The sequence below is a fragment of the Neophocaena asiaeorientalis genome, unplaced genomic scaffold (genome assembly GCF_003031525.2).
Source record: "Neophocaena asiaeorientalis asiaeorientalis breed wild unplaced genomic scaffold, Neophocaena_asiaeorientalis_V1.1 scaffold7, whole genome shotgun sequence".
Classification (NCBI taxonomy): domain Eukaryota; kingdom Metazoa; phylum Chordata; class Mammalia; order Artiodactyla; family Phocoenidae; genus Neophocaena; species Neophocaena asiaeorientalis.
The window spans coordinates 23,372,695-23,390,220 of record NW_020185337.1 but is presented as its reverse complement, the minus strand read 5'-3'; the positions used below and the strand labels follow the sequence as shown (position 1 = coordinate 23,390,220).

Here is a 17,526-nt window from a genome sequence, read left to right as displayed (position 1 = left end):
TATTTTCACACTGCTTTAGACATTAAAATTAAGTAACAGAGTCTTTTCCATCTCTGGAGAATAAATAAGATTTAGGGATTTTACTTGTAAATTTGAAGTACAGTACATATTCTGAAACATTTTTTACCAGAATAAGGTATAATATTCCTTATTAAGCATTTAATGGCTTTTAAGAATCCAGACATATAGAGAACATTTTATTTATTATGCCTTGATATGTTATCTTCCAGTGCTAGTTTTACCAGCAGTGTACTAGAAAACCTAGCATTAAAAAAACCTACTCTAGACCAGAGTAGGTTTTTTTTTTCTCACAACTTATTTATCTATTCTATTTTTTTTTCAGAGTAGGTTTTTTTAATGCTACACTTTAGAGTGAAGTAAGTCAGAAAGAGAAAAACAAATACCGTATGCTAACGCATATATATGGAATCTAAAAAAAAAAAAAAATGATACTGATGAACCTAGTTGCAGGGCAGGAACAAAGAGGTCGACATAGAGAATGGATTTGAGGACTTGAGATGGGAGGAGGAAGCTGAGGCGAAGTGAGAGTAGAATCGACATATATACACTACCGAATGTAAAATAGTTGGCTGGTGGGAAGCAGCCGCATAGCACAGGAAGATGGGCTCCGTGCTTTGCGATGCCCTAGAGGGGTGGGATAGGGAGGGTGGGAGGGAGGCTCAAGAGAGAGGGGATATGGGGACACGTGTATGCATATGGCTGATTTGCTTTGTTGTACAACAGAAACTAACACAGTATTGTGAAGCAATTATACTCCAATAAAGATCTACCAAAACAAAAAGAAAAACTACTAATATCACAAGCTGCCACACCAGCAACTGTATCCTGATTTGAATTAAAATGTTCATTTTAAATTTTTTATTTTCCATGATTTTTCTTTGCATGCTTTGCTTTAAATGGAGATCAACTGTGCATGGTGAGAATCACTTCAAATAAATTTCAGGGATAGAACAATCTTAAGGGTGATCATAAGGAAAAATCATCAGACTGAATGCAAAAAAAAGTTAGTAGAATATTTAAGGAAAGGGTTACAAAGCAAAGCAATCAAAGAAATAAATTGAAAGCTGATACAACTACAGAAGGAACTTAAATGGTATACAGAGTTGTTCAAATTTGAATTCAGAGGGATAATCATATGTAGTCAATGCAGAAAGACAGAGTGTAAGTAAAACATCTTACATCCTCTTACATGGACGTGTAAAGAGAGTTGGAGATCATTCCCCTGGTCCTCTTTTGTAACAGAAGGCTCAGCATATGCCCAGCTAAACAACTGTATTTACCAGCCTCCCTGGTATAGTTATTGCAATTATGGCACATCAGTGACCTATAAACAGTGTGGGACTTCCAGGAGTAAGTGCCATTCATCTTTCACCTGCTTCATACTACTGTGAGCCTGAATTATAGGTTCATAGAATATAGATTGGTGACTGGAGCTCCTACGGCCCTCTTGAATCCTGAAATGCTCTTGGAGACAAAAGCCATGCTCTTGGAATGTCAGAAAAGATAGGAGGTTGAGTTCCAAATGCCTCAAGGAGCAATCGTGTCAGCTGTGGACAGTATATTTTATTAACGAATAAACTGCTGTCCATTTAATCCACTCCTTTTTCCAGCCTTCTACTAGGTGCTGGACACAATTACTAATTACTAATTACTAATACTAATACAACATCTACAACTAATAGATAGATGTAGAAAACAAAAATCCCAGAACAAATACTACAAATGAGAGAACGAAAGGAATCTACAAAGCCCGGGATTTCATTTCACATGAACTTTCAGCATTTCAAACATTTCATGTCAGTGATATAAGCCACAGTAACATTTTTAGGAGAGTAGCCTACTGCCATATTCAAACCAATTTGAGTTTCATGTAAATACAGTGCCAGACTTAACAAATAAAATATGACACCCAATTAAAGTTGAATTTCAGAGAGACAAGAATGATTTTTATATAAATATATCCCATGCAACATTTGGTACATACAGTAAATATTGATTTATCATATATCTGAAATTCAAATTAACCTGGAAGTTCTGCATTTTATCTAACAAGCCTACCTATAAAGTTGTCAAAATTCATAGTAATATTTATTATATTAGGTTATTTTCAAAGAAATAATATTTTCATGGGGCTTTGTTATTCAACATGATCAACAATACCATATTGAACCAAGCTTCTCAGTGATATGAAAATAGCGTGTATTTTATTGAGCACTTGTTATATGTCCTTGAATTTTGTAATAATCCCTTCTTTGTAGATGAAGAGACAGAAGCTTAAGCTTCAATTAGTACGTTGTGAACATACAGCTAATAAGTAGCAAAACTAGGACTGGAATCTAGGTTGGTATGACATAATTTTTTTTTTTTTTTTGCGGTACGCGGGCCTCTCACTGTTGTGGCCTCTCCCGTTGCGGAGCACAGGCTCCGGACGCGCAGGCTCAGCGGCCATGGCTCACGGGCCCAGCCGCTCCGCGGCATGTGGGATCTTCCCGGACCGGGGCATGAACCCGTGTCCCCTGCATCGGCAGGCAGACTCTCAACCACTGCACCACCAGGGAAGCCCTGGAATATCTTCAAAGCAGGGACTAATACAAGATTGCTAATATGGAGATATAACAGCATGATCTTAAAGCTTCATTGAATAGGAAAAATCTTCCAATTTCAGAGGCTATAATTGGATAAAATTTTGTTCTGGCAGTTTCTACAAGTTTTCACACTCCCTTATTGCTGTATGTAACTTACATTGATTCACATTCTTTCAGGCAGGTTGGGTGTGTCTGTGCTCCATGAAACATATATTAGAAGGAAGAGAAGGAGAGAACAAAAAACAAAGAACCTGGTTCAACTGAACATTTACAATGTACTTCATCGAGTGTTATCAGCTGTAAAGTACTTTATCTCATCAGCTCTCACACAAAAATGAGTTCATTTTATTGGTATACTCAATTCACAGATAAGGAAGCTGTGGCACAGGGAGGTTAAATAAGTTGCTTGAGGGCACATCACTGCCAAGAGACTTTATATTAATTGGAACCCAGATAGTCTGAATCCCCAGCCCATGCTGCAAACCTCTGTATAATCCTTCCTCCAGTAGTTTCTGTGGTGTCCTTTTTAATCATTTGGTGTAAAACAGAAGACAGGCAAAATGAAAGTCTTCAAACATCAATTGATCATGAATCAATCTCACACAAAACAGCAGAGTATAACACATCTATTTGTAATATATAGGAGCCAGAATTATTTGGGATACATTTTACAAAAGGCGGCAGCTACAGAGCTTCTCACTTACATGCAATGGTTTAGCTCATGATGTAGAGTACATCAGGCCATGTAAACATCCCAGGTGTACCACTTCATAGCTTACTAACCTGCAGTGAACAACTCTCCTAGCATAAATCCCCACATGTGGAAATGGGGACTTATTTCTTGCTTCATGGAGTTGTTTTTAGGGTTAATGAGATAATGAGGTAGTGAGGTTATAAGAACTAATATGAATATATCCTATTAAATAAACAAAATTATCTTTGCAATGCATGGGAAGGGGATTCAAAATGTACTCACAGGACTTCTTCACCTGAGAATAGGAGTAAGTGGACATAAAAGGTGAGGGGTAATTATGCTTTTTAAAAAAATATGTCTATATTATTTTAATCTTTTGCAATCAGAAGGTATTCATGTATTGAACAGGTAAATAAATACTAAATTTTATCTTATATATATGAAGTAATCAGAAAGAATATTGAAAATTGCTACTGATTCCCTTTGACTTAAAAAGCACTATAAATTTAACTTTACACAATTTAATAGACATTAAACACACTTTTGTGAAAACAGACAATATACTAACAGGGTATAAAAACTGACTCATATCTGAATTTCTGAAAGTCTTTGCTTATAAACAAAGTAAAATGTATTTCACTATAGTAAGATTATCTTGGTCTTTCAACATGTCATAAATCCACATAGAACAATTAAAAATATATTTTAAGGAGATATAATAACAGATATTTCTTAACATTAAATTCAAAATATAATTAGACAACATTCATAGTGGCAAACAATAGAACATATTTTTCTAGTTTTAAGCAGGAAAGGGGTTTAATAAAGATACTAGGAAGGTCATAGAATAAGCAGGATATCAGCGTGTCAGCTTAGGGAATGAGAAGCCAGAAAAGGTGCACAAGCCACATACTGAGACTGGCCAACTGGAGACCCTGCTGAAGCTGAACACTGACCAACTGCAGAGCTTTTGTCACTGATGTCCTTGAAAGTGGGATCCTGCTGCCACAACACTCACCAGGAAGGATGGGCAGAGAGAGTGGATTCTGAAAAGCACCTGCATTCCCCTGTTCTTGCTTATAAAAGGAAATCTTTCTTAGCATCCTCTTTATTAGAGCCTTATTCACATATCGGCTTCCTAACTGGGAGAAGGTGGATTAAGTAAGATTTTGGTTTCCACCTTGGGGTTAGCAAAAATCAAAGCATTGCCAGAATATTCAAAGAGGTGTTCAAAAGGTGTTGGGTGACCAAAAATCATGTCAGATGTCCACCAGAGACAGTGCTGAATATATGTATATAATATATAGCTTAGTTATATGCTGAAGTCTTTATTTTAGCAGACTTTAAGCAGAAATAAATATAAAGAAAAACACCAGTGAGATTTTATAACTGTTTTATTTCACATTTTAGTTATACTGGTAAATGCAATTCAATGTATTCAGATAATTTGACAGGTGATGGCATAGCACTTAATGAAAACACCAGAAGCATATTGGGAAGTTGAATAAATATCCCTGTTTTCAAAGACATCTTTGGATATTCCGTGCAGCTTTATTTGAAAGGCTGGTAGTTCTGTGTACACTATAGACTATGAATGCTTGTTTAACTTAATTAAGTATGCTTTGAAATGAAATTGAAACTTTCTCAATATTGGAAATGTGATTTTTTAAAGTTCTCAATATTTATCTGCTCTATGAAATATATCCAAAATACCTTCATCCAGTAAAAGTTAATTTATCGATGCCAGAATTCATCTAACATTTACATATATTTTAGAGCTCTAACTTACTTATAATCCTTTTTTCCTGGAAATTTCAAGATTCTAGAACAGTCAAGAATAAGAAAGTAAGCAAAATAATTTACATGATCCATGCACAAGAATATGTCCACTTTTGCAAGTTGTCCACAGACTCTAGCTCTGTGAATATCATCATATGACTTACATAGTACGTACTCCCCCTTATTCTTGAAACAATTCAAATGAGCTTATGTTGAGGTATTCAAACCAAAGCATCATAGAATACATAGGCTTCTTTAAAATAACAGTGGTAAGCTTGATAGTAAGGATGAAAATAGAAAATAAAAGATAAAATGCAGAAAGTGGTTTAAGATGGTGACATAGAACTTACCTCTCCCCACAAGCATACCAATTCTATAGTTACAGATTGATCAGTTCCCTGTGAAAAACAGCTGAAATCTAGCTGAAAAGCTTCTCCACAGCAAAGGACCACCTCGAGATGGTAGAAGAGGCAGAGACAGTCTCCCACAAATGTCACACACCCAGTGCAGCAACCCCCAAGCAGGAGGAAACTCACAATTATAAACTTCACCCTGAGGACGGAAGGGTTCGAGCCCCATCTCAGACACTCCCAACCTGGGAACCTGCACTGGAGAGATGAGCCCCCAAAAGTCCAGCTTTGAAAACCAGTGGGGCTTATGTTCAGGTGACCCAAAAGGCTCTGGGGAATGGAGAGTCTGTTTTCAAAGGGCTCATGTACAGACTCACTTACACCAGGACCCAGTGCAAAAACACCAATTTGAAAAATGCCTAGAAGACGTGTGAAGGAGATTTACTAGCTAATCTTAAAGTGCCTCCTGGGGCACAGGAGTCTGTTGGGGCTTCCTCTGGGGATGGAGGCAGTAGTGGGTGTCATTTTTGCTCTCTCACTCCAACTTGGTAGAGCCAGCACTGGTGGGCACCAGGTTCTGTACTCCCTCTATCTTGCTAGTGCTGGCTGGCTTGCCCCACCTAGATACTCTCCCAAAACCTCACTGAAGGCAATGATCTCATGCCACCCCTGAGCCTGATGTGGCCCTGCTGCAGGCAGTGGGCTTACCCCAGCCCTGCCCCCCTCTAAAGTCCCACTGAAGTTTGTGGCTTTGTCCCATCCACAAACTCTCCTGTGACCCTGCTGAAGCTGGCTGCTGACTCCAACCTCAGGCTCCTCTGTGGCCCCACTGAAGCCAGCGGACACACACAGTCCACATGGTGGACACCCCTTGAGCACCAGGCTTGGGTGGCCAAGGGGGCCTATATTTCTGGCCCCCACAGGACTGAAACAATTGGAGGGACATATTTTGGCAGTCTACAACCCCCAGGTCACAACACAGACACCCTCAGACTTTCCGTGACAAAGGTCTCTTTACCTGTCCTGGAGCTTGAAGGACAGGTTTGAGGGGGCAGGATTCAGGTTTACCAGACATGTAGAGGCTGCAAAGGAGCTCTCATGGAATGTAGGCTGGGGATGCCATCTTTGTGCTCTCCTTTGGCCTTGCTACAGCTCACTGGTACTTTCCAGAAAGGACCTTATACACTCATCTGGAGCCCTGGTTTTCTTAACTCTCTCCAAGGGAAAATCTTCAAATCACCTAATCTGGAGGCCAGCAGGGGTTATGAGGTAGTCCCACAGGACTGTATATATTTGCATATTTTAAAAGCTGCTACCTGAGTGTCTAGTTCTCAATTAGCCTAAAACTAGCAGCTGACAAAGATCCCTTCATGTGAAACACTGACAAGGCTTGGCATGACCTCAAAAACTGAACCTATCAAGAATAAGTTGGGCTGATAAGACAGCCACAAAAGTTCTAGAGACAACCAGAGCTAGGGCAAAGTTGAACAGTAACATTGCCTACACAGGGCTATACCTTCAAGACTAGGAGAGGTCGAGGTTTCACCCAATCCATAGAAACAAATAAAATAAAGAGAAACAAGAACATGAGAAAACAAAGGAAAATGTTCCAAACAAAAGAGCAAGATAAAATCCCAGAAAAAAAGAAAAAACTTAAAAATAGAGATTAATAATTTACCTGATAAAGAGTTAGAAGTAACTGTCCCTGAACATGGCAGAAGAGTGGATGAACACAGTGAGAATTTCAATAGACATAAAAAATATAGGAAACTACTAAATAGAAGTCACAGAGCTGAAGAATACAAGAACTGAACTAAAAATACACTAGAAGAATTCAAAAGTGTACTTGATGAAGCAAAGAACAAATCAGCGACCTGAAAGCCAGAACAGTGGAACTCACCCAAACAGAGCAGAAAAAGAAAAAAGAATTTAAAAAATGAAAATAGCTTAAGGCATCTATGGGATAACATCAAGCAGAATAACGTTCAGATTATAGGGTTCCCAGAAATAGAAGACTTAAAGAAAGGGGCAGAAAATGTATTTCAGGAAATAATGGCTGAAATCTTCCATAACCTGGGGAAGAAAACAGACATCCAGATCCAGGAAGCACACAGAGTTCCAAAAAAGATGAACTCAGAAAGATCCACACCAAGCACATTATAATTAAAATGTCAAAAGATAAAGGAGACAATTTTAAAAGCAGCAAGAAAAAAACTACATTTTACATACGAGAAAAACCCCTTTAAAATATCAGCTGCCTTCTTAACAGAAATTTTACAGGCCAGAAGGAAGTGGCATGATATAGTCAAGGTGCTTAAAGTGAAAACCAAAAAGAATCTAACTAAGAATACTCTACTTAGCATAGTTATCATGTTATCATTCACAATTAAATTGAAGTAGAGGTCAAAAGTTTTCCAGACGAGCAAAAGCTGAAGGAGTTAATCGTCTCCAAACCAGCCTTATAAGAACTATTAAAGGGACTTCTTTAAGCTGAAAATAAAAGGCACTAACTAGCAGTAAGAAAATATAAAGAGGAAAAAATCTCACTGGCAAAGGCAAATATATAGTAAGTATAATGGACTAACCACTTATAAAGCTAGTATAAGTTTAAAGACAAAAGTAGTATAATTATTAACTATAACTATTATAATTAGGTAAGAAACATGCAAAATAAAACAATGTAAAATATTACATCAAAAATATAAAACATGGGGGGTGCATAAAAATGTAGATTTTTTAAAATGTGTTCAAATTTGAGTTGCTTTAAACTTAGACTCTATACCGGCTCTTATATGTGAACCTCACAGTAACAACAAAGCAAAAACTTATAGTAGATAGACAAAAGACAAAGAGACAAGAATCTAAACATAGCACTGAAGAACATCATCAGACCACAAGGAAAGAGAGCAAGAGAAGAAGAAAACAACAAAAAGGAACGGTAAAAATGGCCAAAAAACAAGTGGCAAAATGGCAATAAGTATACACCTATTAATAATGACTTTAAAGCAAGTGGACTAAATAAACTAATCAAAAGATACTGAGTGACTTAATGGATTAAAAAAAAACAAAAAAACAAAAAAACAAGACCCATCTATATACTGCCAGCAAGAGACTCATTTCGGATCTAAAGATACACACAGACTGAAAGTGAAAGGATAGAAAAGACATCCCATGCAAATGAAAACAAAAAGAGAGCTGGTGTAGCTATACTCATATCAGACAAAATAGACTTTAAAACAAAGACTGTAATAAAAGACAAAAAAGGCATTACATTATGATAAAGGGGTCAATCCAACTGGAAGATATAACACTTGTATATATGTAATCACCCAACAAAGGAGCACCTAAATATATAAAGCAAATATTAACAGACTTAAAGGGAGAAATTGACAGCACTGAAATAATAGTAGGGAGATTTCATATCTCACTTACATCAACGGACAGATCATCCAGAAAGAAATCAATAGGAAAACAATGGACTTAAAAATACATTATAGCAGTTGAACTTAATAGATATATAAGGAACAATCAATCCAAAATCAACAGAATACACATTCTTCTCAAGTGCACATGGAATTTTCTCCAGGGTAGATCACATATTAGGCCAGAAAACAGGCCTCAATAAATTTAAATAGATTGAAATCATATCAAGAATCTTTTGTGACCACAGTAGCATAAAACTAGAAATCAATCACAAGAAGGAAACTAAAAGAGTTACAAATACATAAGATTAAACAACATAATACTGAACAGCCAATTTGTTGGAGAAATCAAACAAATACCTGGAGACAAATGAAAATAGAAATGCAACATTCCAAAATTTATGAGACGTACGAAAGTCAATTCTAAGAGGGAAGTTGAGTGATATAGGTCTACCTCAAGAAACAAAATCTGAAATAAACAGTCCATTCTTAAAAGTAAAAGAACTGGAAAAAAAGGACAAACTCCAAAGTTATTAGAAGGAAGGAAACAATAAAGATCAGAGCAGAAACAAACAATATAGACACTAAAAATTAAAAAAATGGAAAAGATCAATGAAACTAAGGGTTGTTTTTTGGAAAATATAAATGAAATCAACAAACCTTTAGCTAGACTCACTTAGGGAAAAAAAGAGAAAGAGTTCAAATGAATAAAATTATAAATGAAAGGGGAGTTGTTACAACTGATACCAGAGATATACAAAGGATCATAAAATACTACTATAAATAATGATACAACTAACAAATTGGACAACGTAGAAGACATGGATAAATTCCTAGAGACATACAAGATGAAAACAAACATAAAATCTCTCAACGAAGTGAGTATAGCGCAAATATATCTCAACATAATAAAGGCCATATGTGGCAAACCTACAACTAACATCATACTAACAGTGAAATGCTGAAATCTTTTCCTCCAAAGTCAGAAATAAGACAAGCATGCCCACTCTAGCCTCCTTTTCTCAACAAACTATTGGAAATACCAGCCACAGCAACTAGGTAAGAAAAAGAAACAAAAGGAATCCAAATTGGAAAGGAAGAAGTAAAACTGCCACTATTTGTAGATCACCTGATACTATATATAAAAAACCCTATAGACTTCACTGAAAACCTGTTAGAACTAATAAATGAATTCAGTAAAGTTGCAGGATACAAAATCAATATACAGAAATCTGTTGCCTTTATATATACTAATAATAAAATATCAAAAAAAGAAATTAAGAAGAACCCAATTTACAATTACTTCAAAAAGAATGAAAAAATTATACTTAGGAATAAATTTAACCTAGGAGGTAAAAGACCTGTACACTGAGAACTATAAGATACTGAACTTAAAGAAGGTATGTATAAATAGAAGGATATTTTATGTTTACTGATTGGAAGAATTAATGTTAAAATGACCATACTACTCAAGGCATCTATAGATTGAATGCAATTTCTATCAAAATACCAATAGCATTTTTCACAGAAATAGAACAAATAATTCTAAGATTAGTTTGGAACCACAAAGACCTTGAATAGCCTAATCGCTCTTGAGAAAGAAAAATAATTCTGGGGGCATCATGCTCCCTGATTTCAAACTATACTACAAAGTTATAGTAATAAAAACAATATGGTTTTGGCATAAAAACAGACACAGAGATCAATGGAAAAGAATAGAGAGCCCAGAAATAAACCCATGCATATGTTGTCAATTCACTTATAACAAGGAGCCAAGAATATGCAATAGGGGAAGGACAGTCCCTTAAATAAATTGTGTTGGGAAAATTGGACAGCCACATACAAAAGAATGAAATTAGACCACTATCTTATACCATACATAAAAATAAACTCAAAATTGATTAAAGACTTGTATATGAAACCTGAAAACATAAAAACTCCTAGAAGAAAACATAGGTGGTAATCTTCTTGATCTCAGTCTTGTCGGGGACTCTTTGGCTCTTACCCCAAAAGCAAGGCAACAAAAGCAAAAATAAACAAGTGAGACTACATCAAACTAAAATGCTTCTGGAGAGCAAAGGATACCATCTGCAAAATAAAAAGACAACCTACTGGATGGGAGAAAATATTTGCAAACCATATGTCTGGTAAGGAGTTAATATCAAAAATGTATAAATACTTCAAGCATGTCAATAGCAAAACAACAAACAATCAGTTCAAAAACATGGGCAGAGGATCTAAGTAGACATTTTTCCTAAGAAGACATACAGATGGACAACAGGCACATAAAAAGATGTTCAACATCACTAACTATCAGAGAAATGCAGATCAAAATCACAGTAAGATATCACCTCACACCTGTTAGAATGACAGTTATCAAAAAGACAGGAAATAATAAATGCTGGATAGGATGTAGAGAAAAGGGAACCCCTGTGCACTGTCAGTAGGAATGTCAATTGTTGCAGCCACTATGGACAACAGTATGGAGATTCCACATAAAATGAAAAATAAAACTACCATATGACCCACCTATTCCACTTCTGTGTATTTATCCTAAGAACATGAAAGCACTCATTCTAAAAGATATATGTGCTCCTATGTTTATTATAGCATTATTTACGATAGTCAAGATATGGAAGCAAATTATGTCCCCATCCATGGATGAACAGATAAAGAAGACGTGCTATATATATATACAGTGGAAAGCTGCTCAGCCAAATAAAAAGAAGGAAATGTTGCCATGTTCGATACCAGACCAGAGGGTGTTATGCTCAATGAAATAAGTCAGACAATTTCACTTGTATATGGAGTATAAAAACAAAACAAAAGAACAAACCAAACAAAACAAAACTCATAGATACAGAGGACAGATTGGCAGTTATCAGATTGGAAAAGGTAAAGAGGTTGGGGAAATGGGTGAAGGGGGTCAATTGTATGGTAATTGATGGTAACTAGACTTATTGTGGTAATTGCTTTGTAGTGTATACAAAGATTGATTTTGTTTATGTTTTACGGCTGAAACAAATATAATATTATATACCGTTTTTACCTCAATTTTTTAAAATGCATAAATGTAGACACAACAACCCATAATGCAAACCTAAGATGATTTTGTCTAGGGCCATACGTCTCAAAGAATCTTGAATGCTCCTGAAATTATAGCTGTTCTATGGCACAATGTTCTTGATATCTTGGAGAATTAAACATTATTCTCCGTATACTCTGAGGAAATTTCCCAGATGTAAGCAAATTTAGAACACTTTTAATAGAAGTAAAAAAATCTAAAATGGAGAAATTTTCCTTTTTGAAGCATTCAAGGACACTAACAAGAATATTAGTAAAATGTAACAAATAAGAGTGACTCTCTTGGGCTTGTGTTTTGGGGGTTCTTTATGAAGCAGCAAAGAATAAGTGGATAGGTGATGGCTTTCTTGAGTGAGAGTAAAGAATATCTAAAATTTATATGCAAAGACACTATAGAACCCCAAGATCACTAAGGTAAAGGATTCTCCCACCTCATTTCCACAGACAACCCATAACACACGATTTTTACTTCTTTTCATTATCCAAGATGGTGTTCACTTCTTCATGCTCATTTTCAACAGAAAGCATGGAAGGAAGAAATTAATTCCCTGGAGTTTGTTCAGCCTTTGTTTCACCTTTTGGGCTGTACACTCTTTGAGTTTAGATTCTGATTCTCTAGGAATAAACCTGAGTGATGAACATGTTCCTTCATTCCAGAAAAATAAATCATTTATTTGTTTTATTAATATTTATTGTTTGTAATACATTATGAAGTATTTGAAGCAAAAACTTCCTTTACCCACTTTAACACTTCATAAGCTATAGAGTGTTGTTCAACTGTAATAGCAAATACGTAGAGATTCATTGTTGGTAATTATAGAAATTCTTAGAGCCAGACCTTTATGGTTTAAGTTTCTGTGATCCCACCAACACAATGGTATATAACCTGCTTACCACGCTTAAACAAGTGATTTGGATGAACTATAAGTGCCTCCCAGACAGTAGAATGGATATGAAAATGTTCCAGTAATTCTCTTCAATTCTACATCTTATTTCATTAAGCTCCTCAGACTTCACAAAGTCTAGAGTATAGCATGTGAAATACACAAATTATACACAACCTCTATTTATGTACTCACATTGATGTCTTCCAAATCTAAGTTGTTTAGAATAATATTGTTGCGTTTCCAGATGATCGGAGGTCTGAGTTCTCCCTGAATGGCACAGCTCAGAACTGTACTCTGTCCCACAGTTGCTGCTGTGATGCTTAGTTTCTGATCTTCAGGCAGACTCAGCTGGATAACCTCTGTAAAGACAGTATCAGGAATGTTGATGAGCATGTAGTTTTGTAAAGTTAATTAGTATAAAGTTTCTGAATACAAGTAATTAAGGCTTTTAATTTGTATAAGATGGAAAAAGCTTGTGATGAAATGAAAAAAGAGTAAATTGTTTCCAATAAAAGGTCAGAATGACATTTCAATTTAATTGATTGACAGGCATCCTCATGAGGCAAAGCACTATTAAACGTGAAATGAATATCAGAAGTAGAGTTATAATAAGCCTGGCAGATTGCACCCAGAAGAGAGAGATTATTTAACTGCCAAATCAACATGTAGTGTGTCATTGGCATCATTGGCATTGAAATAAAAATGATGTTGTTTATTCACTGATAGATTTATATTGTGGGTGAGGTGAGATCATTGCTGGCCGGCTTCAGAGAACACTAGCATAGCTGAATGGGTAAAATGCATCGCTATGCTGGGGAGCAAAAACTGACTCTAAAGGAATAAGATTTATTTGAGAAGTTGAGGGAGGAAAAACTGAAGTTCATCAACTAAACAGCAAATTCCTGAAATTCTGTCAGCTGCCTTTATCAGGCAGTGTGGGTCCAGTACAGTCCTTTCCTTATCCTTAAATTTTAAAGTTAAATATATTTTTAAATAACCATTAAACGCATTTCTCCTAGTAATGATGCCACAGCAGGAAATATACTTTGTGACCTGGATCCTCTTTCCTGTTTCCAGACAGTCCTAACCAATCTTGGGAATGAACCATGATATTTACATGATTGTCCATGGTCACCAGAGATGCCTGGGATAATCCCACCAGTCTTTATCCATGTGACAGCTGCCCTTTAGTTTTCAACTGACACTCGCTGACACACTATTGTTTCTATATTATGTTGAAGTCTTGTCTTGTGACTTTGCTCAGTCTCAGCCAGGTGAGAAATACCAAAATCACTATTCTTACTGAAATTTCCATGTGGGTGGGGAGACCATAATTGTCCTTTGTTCCTTTGTTGTGGTTGATGATATTTTTCATGATGGAGGGGTTGACTGTCCAAAGTGGTGGCTTTTAATTTGCAATAAATATGATCAGGTACAATCAGAGCTGTATCCTCCACAAACCCCTCTTCTTCCCTTTCATCATTTGACCTTCTTTTTCTCTCTTTCTGAATCTTATCTTCCTCTTAAGGAGGAAGAGAAATGCTAATCAAATGGTTTTTATGGACTATAACTGTTCAACAAAAAGTTCTTTGAATTTTTGTTACCGCCACAAACTGTAATGTCAAAAAATGGCACAATTCTTTGTCTCAGAAGGCTGGGATTGAACATATAATCCCTACATGCACTTGTTAAGTGTTGATGTTCCACACTATTATCTGATAAAAATAAGCAGAAGGAGATTGACCCTTATATTCTGTTATACAGGATCTTGTCTTTAAAAGCCAAGTTATTTAAGTCATCATTGGTTTGTGTTGTCAAAGAGTGGGGTAGGCAATCTTTTGAAATTTCAAAATCCTATGAGAGAGACTCAGTTCAATGTATTCTTTTGATTTTACATCACTAAGAGAAATAATAGAAATGGGGAACAAACATCTTGGTCAGTCTTTTGTATTGACAGTTTAATTTTTCCTAATGACATTTCCATATTCACATTGTATTTCAATTTCAATGTTTCCTGAGTAATAAGACCACAGGGAATGTGTTCAATCTTCTTTTCTTTTTTTTTTTTTTTTTTTTTTTTTGGGGGCGCGGGGCCCTCCCTTCTTGTTCCTTCATTCCAGAAAAATAAATCATTTATTTGTTTTATTAATATTTATTGTTTGTAATACATTATGAAGTATTTGAAGCAAAAACTTCCTTTACCCACTTTAACACTTCATAAGCTATAGAGTGTTGTTCAACTGTAATAGCAAATACTTAGAGATTCATTGTTGGTAATTATAGAAATTCTTAGAGCCAGACCTTTATGGTTTAAGTTTCTGTGATCCCACCAACACAATAGTATATAACCTGCTTACCACGCTTAAACAAGTGATTTGGATGAACTATAAGTGCCTCCCAGACAGTAGAATGGATATGAAAATGTTCCAGTAATTCTCTTCAATTCTACATCTTATTTCATTAAGCTCCTCAGACTTCACAAAGTCTAGAGTATAGCATGTGAAATACACAAATTATACACAACCTCTATTTATGTACTCACATTGATGTCTTCCAAATCTAAGTTGTTTAGAATAATATTGTTGCGTTTCCAGATGATCGGAGGTCTGAGTTCTCCCTGAATGGCACAGCTCAGAACTGTACTCTGTCCCACAGTTGCTGCTGTGATGCTTAGTTTCTGATCTTCAGGCAGACTCAGCTGGATAACCTCTGTAAAGACAGTATCAGGAATGTTGATGAGCATGTAGTTTTGTAAAGTTAATTAGTATAAAGTTTCTGAATACAAGTAATTAAGGCTTTTAATTTGTATAAGATAGAAAAAGCTTGTGATGAAATGAAAAAAGAGTAAATTGTTTCCAATAAAAGGTCAGAATGACATTTCAATTTAATTGATTGACAGGCATCCTCATGAGGCAAAGCACTATTAAACGTGAAATGAATATCAGAAGTAGAGTTATAATAAGCCTGGCAGATTGCACCCAGAAGAGAGAGATTATTTAACTGCCAAATCAACATGTAGTGTGTCATTGGCATCATTGGCATTGAAATAAAAATGATGTTGTTTATTCACTGATAGATTTATATTGTGGGTGAGGTGAGATCATTGCTGGCCGGCTTCAGAGAACACTAGCATAGCTGAATGGGTAAAATGCATCGCTATGCTGGGGAGCAAAAACTGACTCTAAAGGAATAAGATTTATTTGAGAAGTTGAGGGAGGAAAAACTGAAGTTCATCAACTAAACAGCAAATTCCTGAAATTCTGTCAGCTGCCTTTATCAGGCAGTGTGGGTCCAGTACAGTCCTTTCCTTATCCTTAAATTTTAAAGTTAAATATATTTTTAAATAACCATTAAACGCATTTCTCCTAGTAATGATGCCACAGCAGGAAATATACTTTGTGACCTGGATCCTCTTTCCTGTTTCCAGACAGTCCTAACCAATCTTGGGAATGAACCATGATATTTACATGATTGTCCATGGTCACCAGAGATGCCTGGGATAATCCCACCAGTCTTTATCCATGTGACAGCTGCCCTTTAGTTTTCAACTGACACTCGCTGACACACTATTGTTTCTATATTATGTTGAAGTCTTGTCTTGTGACTTTGCTCAGTCTCAGCCAGGTGAGAAATACCAAAATCACTATTCTTACTGAAATTTCCATGTGGGTGGGGAGACCATAATTGTCCTTTGTTCCTTTGTTGTGGTTGATGATATTTTTCATGATGGAGGGGTTGACTGTCCAAAGTGGTGGCTTTTAATTTGCAATAAATATGATCAGGTACAATCAGAGCTGTATCCTCCACAAACCCCTCTTCTTCCCTTTCATCATTTGACCTTCTTTTTCTCTCTTTCTGAATCTTATCTTCCTCTTAAGGAGGAAGAGAAATGCTAATCAAATGGTTTTTATGGACTATAACTGTTCAACAAAAAGTTCTTTGAATTTTTGTTACCGCCACAAACTGTAATGTCAAAAAATGGCACAATTCTTTGTCTCAGAAGGCTGGGATTGAACATATAATCCCTACATGCACTTGTTAAGTGTTGATGTTCCACACTATTATCTGATAAAAATAAGCAGAAGGAGATTGACCCTTATATTCTGTTATACAGGATCTTGTCTTTAAAAGCCAAGTTATTTAAGTCATCATTGGTTTGTGTTGTCAAAGAGTGGGGTAGGCAATCTTTTGAAATTTCAAAATCCTATGAGAGAGACTCAGTTCAATGTATTCTTTTGATTTTACATCACTAAGAGAAATAATAGAAATGGGGAACAAACATCTTGGTCAGTCTTTTGTATTGACAGTTTAATTTTTCCTAATGACATTTCCATATTCACATTATATTTCAATGTTTCCTGAGTAATAAGACCACAGAGAATGTGTTCAATCTTCTTTTCTTCTTTTTTTTTTTTTTTTTTTTTGGGCGCGTCTCACTGCTGTGGCCTCTCCCGTTGCGGAGCACAGGCTCCAGACACAGGCTCAGCGGCCATGGCTTACAGGTCCAGCCGCTCCGCAGCACGTGGGATCTTCCCAGACCGGGACACGAACCTGTGTCCCCTGCGTCGGCAGGCGGACTCTCAACCACTGCGCCACCAGGGAAGCCCCAATCTTCTTTTCTTTAATACCCACTCTGTTATACATATTTATATAAAATTACTAAAAGAAAATATACTTGACCAATTAGGCATAGGAAATTTTTGA

At 36.1% G+C, this 17,526-nt stretch overlaps 1 protein-coding gene across 3 annotated transcripts in view; it reads right to left on the bottom strand.

The window, feature by feature from the left end:
• Positions 1-17,526, bottom strand: part of FSTL5 (follistatin like 5) — a 649,684-nt gene that overhangs the window by 209,257 nt on the left and 422,901 nt on the right. For all 3 annotated transcript variants that reach the window (XM_024736115.1, XM_024736116.1, XM_024736117.1), the window contains exon 6: positions 15,365-15,531. In XM_024736115.1, the coding sequence (XP_024591883.1) occupies positions 15,365-15,531 (167 nt within the window). The remainder of the gene's footprint in view (positions 1-15,364; positions 15,532-17,526) is intronic.